This window comes from Taudactylus pleione, unplaced genomic scaffold (assembly GCF_031769625.1).
Source record: "Taudactylus pleione unplaced genomic scaffold, aTauple2 ptg003429l, whole genome shotgun sequence".
Lineage (NCBI taxonomy): Eukaryota > Metazoa > Chordata > Amphibia > Anura > Myobatrachidae > Taudactylus > Taudactylus pleione.
In genome coordinates this window covers 36,720-47,492 of record NW_028287780.1, presented here as the reverse complement: position 1 = coordinate 47,492, position 10,773 = coordinate 36,720, and the positions used below count along the sequence as shown (strand labels likewise).

The following is a 10,773-nucleotide window of genomic DNA, read 5'->3' as shown; positions in this document are numbered from 1 at the left end:
GGGTGACTACATTTTTGAATTCGTCCTCCCGCTTATATGGTTCTAGGGCAATGTCGAGTTCAGTTATCTGGGTTTCTAGGGCTTGGAGTTCTTGTCTGTGTGTGTCTATGATGAGTTCTATGAGCTGTGCGGAGCAGTCATGTAGAGTTTTGGATATGAATTCAGGGTTGTCGGTGTTATGGGTCGGTGCTTTGTCCATGATGAGACCTTTTGGTGTAATGTTATGTTTGAGGTACCATTGAAGGATGTGCGAGTCCCACCAGATATTTGATTCTCTCGTTGTGAGTTTCTCAAGTTGTAGGTATGTCTTGCAGAATTATGAGCTGTTGGATTGTAGAGTGACTCTGTGTTCTAGTTCTGCAAGTAGATGGTTGGCCCTATCTAGTCTAGTCTCTCTGAGGTCAAAAATGCCCAAGTCGCCATACCCACTCTCCCTATCAAACCCGTTCATCCTTGTTAACCATCCACACATACTATTACCCACCACTCCGCTCCCCAAGTAGTCACCTCCCACAGACCTGCACACTCCCTATCCAGCCCGCCCACACACCTGTCATTTTCCTCTCCCATCTGACAAACACTCCAACACTTCCCATTGGTCCCTTGCAACAGAGCCCCTACAGATTTCCATCACCTTCTGACCACGCCCATTGCACACACACCTTCCCCCGCATTGGCCAATTCCGGACACACCCACCTCCACACCAACCTTTAAAACACTGCCAAACCATGTAACAGTAACCTCCATGATTAAGGCACAGCCGAAACGCGTTGGAGATCCACATCAGCCACCATCAAAGAACCACGTCCTGGAACCCCATTTGATCGCCAGAGACCCCCCCCCCTGCCGCGCACAGTGACCACTGATCACAAGTAGCCGCCAGCACCTCTGGCGAGCGGCACCCCTGCTTTGTGACCGCAGCACTTCCGGCACCAAGCCCTCTCACCCCCGCCCTACACTTGGTGTCATCAGCCGCAGGAACCACGAGGAGCCGTTCAATACCGCCAGCAGACGGCATCCCACATCCGGACATCCACCCGCGGTCGTCCCGCTGCACCACGTGGCACATGCACAGGGAACCGGCGCGCATCCCACCTCACGGAGCCGCCAGCCCGTCGCAGTCTGCTTACCCAACCCGGGTTCAGTCACCATGCTGACTCAGTCTGCCAGCACAAACAAGATCGCCGATGCCAGCAGCACGAGGCGCAGCCACACCAAGAGCCGCAGCACACAAAGAACGGCCATCTGACCTGGCGCTACACACCAATAGAGACTGACGATCACCATCCCTATATCGCAACGCTTACCAAGGCACCTACCGGTAGGTAAGTTGTACTATTTGCGGGACGCCGCCACACCATCCACCCCTAACAGACTTCCACCATCACTTTGCCGGGCGATAAGACTGTCGACCAAAGGTCCAGCAGGGACCACGTGCTGGTCCAGAACCGCACGGTAAGGAGCCCCCTAAAAGGGTCCACCCACCTTCCCCCCCGTGCACCCTCCTGCTCTACCCCCCACTGCCCCTGGGTCATTTGTCCTCAAGCAGCATTGTGCCTACTTAACAAAACCTTTGACCCAACACTACCATCTACGTCTCTCTGTCATAACAGTTTACTCTTACCTACGCACACTATACACCGCCCCATCTAATAGAGAGCACGCCTTACCCAAATTCTACCAGGATACTGTGGGTGTTTTTGCATGTAAATGGGCCAGACACTTGAATTTGACTGAATGAACAATGGTAAGAAATCTGCTTGAAAAGAACTGACACAGGCATCCTAATTAGGCAGAAGAAAACTTTTTAAACTCACTGTCAGACAGGATGGCACCAGCAATCGGCAGGGGGTCTCCACCCTGTTTGAGAGTGAAGCTCACTGCTCATAACACCTTGCATTGTAGTTTTAAGAAAAATATGTTAGTAAGGGATAATATATATGTGTGTCTATATATATATCATAAATAGACTCACATGCATAAACACCGCACATTACGCACAGTTGCGCTGTTTCACTCTACAAATAAACGCACCACGCATATTAGCAACTTTATGCAATATTCTCTTACACTTACACATACACAAATTACATGAAAGGTTCCCTAGTATTAAAGTGTAATATTCAAGGTTTATTCAGTGATTATTAATGTTGTGAAATAAAAATTATTTGATATCTAAGGTTTAGTACATGATAAGCAAATCGTATTTGGTGTTGTACTGATCTAGTCTGTCTCAACAGCTTTCCGGTGTCATCGGTGAGAAGATCGCAACATGCATTCTCAACTTATGGACTGTAGAGAGTTAAAACACCAAAATGTACTTTGTAATATTAGCAGCTTAGATTTGCATGCAGCGGGATAAAGGAGACAGTAGGCTGTCGGAGGCTGACCTGTGTCCATTTGAATCGACCTGTTAAATGTCCTGTAACAGAAGCACCGTGACGAAGAACCAATGGAATCATGCCAAACTTGCCTATTGTGTAGCTTATCCCTGTAAGGGTATAAATGTGCGTACAGACGCTGGAGTCTTCATGCTGATGCTGTTGATGGAGGTTTCTTATGGATGCCAGTAACTGGTCCCAGTGCGCTAGCGTATGTATAACTGTACCTTGGGTCTGTATAATTTCTTTGCGCTAAATTGTCTTTAGATCACAGCGTGTAAACTACTGTTTTTTATGTTGAATAATATACTTTGTGCGTTGGAAACACATATTCAAGGTCTGAAGGCTTTTATTATACTGTATGACTGCGTACGCAAATAGCGACAATTTTAGAAGGTATAGGAAGGATTGTACCAGGGGTTAATTACGATATAACAGGGCATACGAGTTCACAGCTACAATCACTCCACAGGGGGCATACGAGTGTACAGCTACAATCACTCCACAGGGGGCATACGAGTGTACAGCTACAATCACTCCACAGGGGGCATACGAGTGTACAGCTACAATCACTCCACAGGGGACATCCGAGTGTACAGCTACAATCACACCACAGGGGGCATACGAGTGCACAGCTACAATCACTCCACAGGGGACATCCGAGTGCACAGCTACAATCACTCCACAGGGGGCATCCGAGTGCACAGCTACAATCACACCACAGTGGGCATACGAGTGCACAGCTACAATCACTCCACAGGGGACATCCGAGTGTACAGCTACAATCACTCCACAGGGGACATCCGAGTGTACAGCTACAATCACTCCACAGGGGACATCCGAGTGTACAGCTACAATCACTCCACAGGGGGCATACGAGTGTACAGCTACAATCACTCCACAGGGGGCATACGAGTGTACAGCTACAATAACTCCACAGGGGGCATACGAGTGTACAGCTACAATAACTCCACAGGGGGCATACGAGTGTACAGCTACAATCACTCCACAGGGGGCATACGAGTGTACAGCTACAATCACTCCACAGGGGGCATACGAGTGTACCGCTACAATCACTCCACAGGGGGCATACGAGTGTACCGCTACAATCACTCCACAGGGGGCATACGAGTTTACAGCTACAATCACACCACAGGGGCCATACGAGTGCACAGCTACAATCACACCACAGGGGCCATACGAGTGCACAGCTACAATCACTCCACAGGGGACATCCGAGTGTACAGCTACAATAACTCCACAGGGGGCATACGAGTGTACAGCTACAATAACTCCACAGGGGGCATACGAGTGTACAGCTACAATAACTCCACAGGGGGCATACGAGTGTACAGCTACAATAACTCCACAGGGGGCATACGAGTGTACAGCTACAATAACTCCACAGGGGGCATACGAGTGTACAGCTACAATCACTCCACAGGGGGCATACGAGTGTACAGCTACAATCACTCCACAGGGGGCATACGAGTGTACCGCTACAATCACTCCACAGGGGGCATACGAGTGTACCGCTACAATCACTCCACAGGGGGCATACGAGTGTACAGCTACAATCACTCCACAGGGGGCATACGAGTTTACAGCTACAATCACACCACAGGGGCCATACGAGTGTACAGCTACAATCACACCACAGGGGCCATACGAGTGTACAGCTACAATCACTCCACAGGGGACATCCGAGTGTACAGCTACAATCACTCCACAGGGGGCATACGAGTGTACAGCTACAATCACTCCACAGGGGGCATAGGAGTGTACAGCTACAATCACTCCACAGGGGGCATACGAGTGTACAGCTACAATCACACCACAGGGGCCATACGAGTGTACAGCTACAATCACTCCACAGGTGGCATACGAGTGTACCGCTACAATCACTCCACAGGGGGCATACGAGTGTACAGCTACAATCACTCCACAGGGGGCATACGAGTGTACAGCTACAATCACACCACAGGAGCCATACGAGTGTACAGCTACAATCACACCACAGGGGCCATACAAGTGTACAGCTACAATCACTCCACAGGGGACATCCGAGTGTACAGCTACAATCACTCCACAGGGGGCATACGAGTGTACAGCTACAATAACTCCACAGGGGGCATACGAGTGTACAGCTACAATCACTCCACAGGGGGCATACGAGTGTACAGCTACAATCACTCCACAGGGGGCATACGAGTGTACAGCTACAATCACTCCACAGGGGGCATACGAGTGTACCGCTACAATCACTCCACAGGGGGCATACGAGTGTACCGCTACAATCACTCCACAGGGGGCATACGAGTGTACAGCTACAATCACTCCACAGGGGGCATACGAGTTTACAGCTACAATCACACCACAGGGGCCATACGAGTGTACAGCTACAATCACACCACAGGGGCCATACGAGTGTACAGCTACAATCACTCCACAGGGGACATCCGAGTGTACAGCTACAATCACTCCACAGGGGGCATACGAGTGTACAGCTACAATCACTCCACAGGGGGCATACGAGTGTACAGCTACAATCACTCCACAGGGGGCATAGGAGTGTACAGCTACAATCACTCCACAGGGGGCATAGGAGTGTACAGCTACAATCACTCCACAGGGGGCATAGGAGTGTACAGCTACAATCACTCCACAGGGGGCATAGGAGTGTACAGCTACAATCACACCACAGGGGACATCCGAGTGTACAGCTACAATCACTCCACAGGGGGCATACGAGTGTACCGCTACAATCACTCCACAGGGGGCATACGAGTGTACAGCTACAATCACTCCACAGGGGGCATACGAGTGTACAGCTACAATCACACCACAGGGGCCATACGAGTGTACAGCTACAATCACTCCACAGGGGACATCCGAGTGTACCGCTACAATCACTCCACAGGGGGCATACGAGTGTACAGCTACAATCACTCCACAGGGGGCATACGAGTGTACAGCTACAATCACACCACAGGGGCCATACGAGTGTACAGCTACAATCACTCCACAGGGGACATCCGAGTGTACAGCTACAATCACTCCACAGGGGGCATACGAGTGTACCGCTACAATCACTCCACAGGGGGCATACGAGTGTACAGCTACAATCACTCCACAGGGGGCATACGAGTGTACAGCTACAATCACACCACAGGGGCCATCCGAGTGTACAGCTACAATCACTCCACAGGGGGCATACGAGTGTACCGCTACAATCACTCCACAGGGGGCATACGAGTGTACAGCTACAATCACTCCACAGGGGGCATACGAGTGTACAGCTACAATCACACCACAGGGGCCATACGAGTGTACAGCTACAATCTCTCCACAGGGGACATCCGAGTGTACAGCTACAATCTCTCCACAGGGGACATCCGAGTGTACAGCTACAATCACTCCACAGGGGGCATACGAGTGTACCGCTACAATCACTCCACAGGGGGCATACGCCTGTACAGCTACAATCACTCCACAGGGGGCATACGAGTGTACAGCTACAATCACACCACAGGGGCCATACGAGTGTACAGCTACAATCACTCCACAGGGGACATCCGAGTGTACAGCTACAATCACTCTACGGGGGCATCCGAGTGTACAGCTACAATTACTCCACAGGGGGCATACGAGTGTACAGCTACAATCACTCCACAGGGGGCATACGAGTGTACAGCTACAATCACTCCACAGGGGGCATACGAGTGTACCGCTACAATCACTCCACAGGGAGCATACGAGTGTACCGCTACAATCACTCCACAGGGGCATACGACTGTACAGCTACAATCACTCCACAGGGGGCATACGAGTGTACAGCTGCAATCGCCCCACAAGCTGTATAAGGTCTGGGTCCTGTAGGTAGACAACTGTAACTCTCTGGCACAAATAGGTGTTGGGGCAATATTTAATCACGGATTATGCACAGTTTATCATTATCTGGCTTCAAAGGGAAAGAATAAAATAAATAAGATGAATTGGGACACCCCTGTGACCCCATGGTTGCTTCCTTTCCTCCCAAATAATATATAAGTCACAGTACCATATCACTACTTTTCCTGGTTATTCATCTGACACTGATGGGGACCCGGATAGCCAGATGTCTTAGGACTGAAGAGTGATTTTTGTAAAATGCGAAGTAACAATTACTGCAAATGACTCTTATCCTGTATAACCAGCTACAAATAAGGAGAATAAACTAGATGCAAATGGGATGTACAGCACATTTCTACTGGGGATCTAACTGGTAATAAACTGGATCCACCATTATAGTCCAATATTTCTCCTTAAACAGGTACCATGAAAGCCCAAGTTCCCCACCCCTCGTAATAAAATGTATTGTAGGGCCTAGATAGGTCAGGGTCATCACTTGCCAGGAGTCTGGGATAACTGCAAAGAGCTGACACTCTAACAACTGTATAATATATAGGATTACAGTCTGGATAAAACCTTTCATGAAGTAAACTTTACATAATCTAACAGAGATTAGAATAAAGACTTTATAGCAAATTTGTTTCAGGTAATAACCGTTCATGACATTTGCCCTGATTAGTAGCCAAATCTTTCACAAGAGAGTAGTCATGCTCACATTAAATCACCACCAACACGATACAAAATCAACTTACGCATGTAAAGAGAAGGGCGCCCAGCGCGGCGTACACTATCTGCAGTATATTGTTGCGGATGAAAATGCAGAGGATGGAGAAAATAAGTAGGACCACCAGACTGACCATCAGGACCCCCATACAGGAAGTGAAGTCATACTTAGTCTGCAGGACATAAAGATGGGAAAGTTCATTATTTTATAATTCTCCTGATACTAAAACACAAGCACAGCAATGGTAGAGCGCATAAATGACAGTGACTCCATTATCACTTACCTGCAGTGAGAACAGGACGACACTGAAGCAGACAGCAGCTGTAATACCCAGCGCCATTATCACAGCCTCTGTTTTATAGAAGCTGGCGATCATACCGACCATGTATGAAAGGCTGAGCGTCAGAATGGACTGAGAGACAAAACGAGACAGCTCATATTACGTCATACTGTAACATTCAAAATTAAGAGGGGAGCCACGGAAGGACAAGAGAGGGGAGCCACAGACGGACCGCAGAGGGGAGCCACAGACGGACCGCAGAGGGGAGCCACAGACGGACCGCAGAGGGGAGCCACAGACGGACCGCAGAGGGGAGCCACAGACGGACCGGAGAGGGGAGCCACAGACGGACCGGAGAGGGGAGCCACAGACGGACCGGAGAGGGGAGTCACAGACGGACCGGAGAGGGGAGCCACAGACGGACCGGAGAGGGGAGCCACGGAGAGAGCCACGGACGGACCGGAGAGGGGAGCCACAGATGGACCGGAGAGGGGAGCCACGGAGAGAGCCACGGACGGACCGGAGAGAGGAGCCACGGACGGACCGGAGAGGGGAGCCACAGACGGACCGGAGAGGGGAGTCACAGAGAGAGCCACGGACGGACCGGAGAGAGGAGCCACGGACGGACCGGAGAGGGGAGCCACGGAGAGAGCCACGGACGGACCGGAGAGGGGAGCCACGGACGGACCGGAGAGGGAAACCACGGAGAGCACCGGACGGACCGTGGTTTCCCTCTCCACAGACGGACCGGAGAGGGAAACCACAGACGGACCGGAGAGGGGAGCCACGGACGGACCGGAGAGGGGAGCCACAGACGGACCGGAGAGGGGAGTCACAGAGAGAGCCACGGACGGACCGGAGAGAGGAGCCACGGACGGACCGGAGAGGGGAGCCACGGAGAGAGCCACGGACGGACCGGAGAGGGGAGCCACGGACGGACCGGAGAGGGAAACCACGGAGAGCACCGGACGGACCGTGGTTTCCCTCTCCACAGACGGACCGGAGAGGGAAACCACAGACGGACCGGAGAGGGGAGCCACGGACGGACCGGAGAGGGGAGCCACAGACGGACCGGAGAGGGGAGTCACAGAGAGAGCCACGGACGGACCGGAGAGAGGAGCCACGGACGGACCGGAGAGGGAAACCACGGACGGACCGGAGAGGGAAACCACGGACAGACCGTGGTTTCCCTCACCACAGACGGACCGGAGAGGGAAACCACATACGGACCGGAGAGCCACGGATGGACAGAGAAGATTATGATAACATTGAGGATAGGCACATAAGCAAACAAAGTGGCTGACACCCCCAAATATTGCCACTGACCACTAACTTACCAGGGCTACAAGGTTCCATGGGTGGCGGCGGCGGAAATCTCCACAGCAGCTTAGTGTGATGAGGGAGCAGAAGAAAACTGCATAGGAAAGGTAGTAAGTCCATGTGTTCTTTCTCACATAATCCCGGATTTCTTGCACAAAGGTGAACACGGCAACAAATGCAAAAGTGACGAGCAGCTGAGCTGTGAGAACCAGGAAGACCTGTAAGATGCAAGATCCATAGTGTCAGACTGACAACCGCCACAGAAACAATTCTCCATAGTGTCAGACTGACAGCTGCCACAGAAACAATTCTCCATAGTGTCAGACTGACAGCTGCCACAGAAACAATTCTCCATAGTGTCAGACTGACAGCTGCCAAAGAAACAATTCTCCATAGTGTCAGACTGACAGCTGCCACAGAAACAATTCTCCATAGTGTCAGACTGACAGCTGCCACAGAAACAATTCTCCATAGTGTCAGACTGACAGCTGCCACAGAAACAATTCTCCATAGTGTCAGACTGACAGCTGCCACAGAAACAATTCTCCATAATGTCAGACTGACAGCTGCCACAGAAACAATTCTCCATAGTGTCAGACTGACAGCTGCCACAGAAACAATTCTCCATAGTGTCAGACTGACAGCTGCCACAGAAACAATTCTCCATAGTGTCAGACTGACAGCTGCCACAGAAACAATTCTCCATAGTGTCAGACTGACAGCTGCCACAGAAACAATTCTCCATAATGTCAGACTGACAGCTGCCACAGAAACAATTCTCCATAGTGTCAGACTGACAGCTGCCACAGAAACAATTCTCCATAGTGTCAGACTGACAGCTGCCACAGAAACAATTCTCCATATCTTAGGTGCCAGGGATTTTGTTTCTATAAATTTGCATGGCATGCAAACATTTTTAGGGGTAGGGTCTATAGACATTGTTAGATAGGATACCGGTCCATGACCAGTAAATGATTGTTGGAAAGATTTTATACTGTACTCATCACATTATACAAAACATCCAGTGCCTCCAGCAGCCTGTTACCCGGCTTTTGTGCCCACAAAATGACACACTAGTCCATGTAACTCAGAAAACACTTTAAAATCCAGTCTATCCCCCCACAAAATTATTATCCTTTATTTTTATAGGAGTCACAAAGTGTCCGCAGCCCTGTACATAGGATATATAAGATGTCACTTCTATGTACAGGGCTGTGGACACTTTGCTGTACATAGGATATATAAAGGTCACTTCTATGTACAGGGCTGCGGACACTTTGCTGTACATAGGATATATAAGATGTCACTTCTATGTACAGGGCTGTGGACACTTTGCTGTACATAGGATATATAAGATGTCACTCTTCTATGTACAGGGCTGTGGACACTTTGCTGTACATAGGATATATAAGATGTCACTTCTATGTACAGGGCTGTGGACACTTTGCTGTACATAGGATATATAAGATGTCACTTCTATGTACAGGGCTGTGGACACTTTGCTGTACATAGGATATATAAGATGTCACTTCTATGTACAGGGCTGTGGACACTTTGCTGTACATAGGATATATAAAATGTCACTTCTATGTACAGGGCTGCGGACACTTTGCTGTACATAGGATATATAAGATGTCACTTCTATGTACAGGGCTGTGGACACTTTGCTGTACATAGGATATATAAGATGTCACTTCTATGTACAGGGCTGTGGACACTTTGCTGTACATAGGATATATAAGATGTCACTTCTATGTACAGGGCTGTGGACACTTTGCTGTACATAGGATATATAAAATGTCACTTCTATGTACAGGGCTGTGGACACTTTGCTGTACATAGGATATATAAGATGTCACTTCTATGTACAGGGCTGTGGACACTTTGCTGTACATAGGATATATAAAGGTCACTTCTATGTACAGGGCTGTGGACACTTTGCTGTACATAGGATATATAAGATGTCACTTCTATGTACAGGGCTGCGGACACTTTGCTGTACATAGGATATATAAGATGTCACTTCTATGTACAGGGCTGTGGACACTTTGCTGTACATAGGATATATAAGATGTCACTTCTATGTACAGGGCTGTGGACACTTTGCTGTACATAGGATATATAAAGGTCACTCTTCTATGTACAGGGCTGTGGACACTTTGCTGTACATAGGATA

The 10,773-nt window shown here is 49.6% G+C and overlaps 2 protein-coding genes across 2 annotated transcripts in view; one reads left to right on the top strand and one right to left on the bottom strand.

Moving 5' to 3' along the window:
- Positions 1-245: 245 nt before the first annotated feature.
- FAM186A (family with sequence similarity 186 member A) lies at positions 246-6,643 on the top strand. The gene is made up of 6 exons (XM_088466528.1): positions 246-281; positions 3,863-3,943; positions 4,223-4,306; positions 5,168-5,305; positions 5,456-5,819; positions 6,579-6,643. The coding sequence occupies exons 1-6, from the start codon at positions 246-248 to the stop codon at positions 6,641-6,643; spliced, it is 768 nt and encodes a 255-aa protein (XP_088322654.1).
- A 223-nt stretch (positions 6,644-6,866) lies between these two features.
- Positions 6,867-10,773, bottom strand: part of GRINA (glutamate ionotropic receptor NMDA type subunit associated protein 1) — a 39,990-nt gene continuing 36,083 nt past the window's right edge. Inside the window, exons 4-7 of the mRNA XM_088466527.1 lie at positions 8,615-8,815; positions 7,281-7,409; positions 7,026-7,169; positions 6,867-6,875 (exon numbers count right to left, since the gene is read on the bottom strand). Coding sequence (XP_088322653.1) covers positions 6,867-6,875; positions 7,026-7,169; positions 7,281-7,409; positions 8,615-8,815 — 483 coding nt within the window. The remainder of the gene's footprint in view (positions 6,876-7,025; positions 7,170-7,280; positions 7,410-8,614; positions 8,816-10,773) is intronic.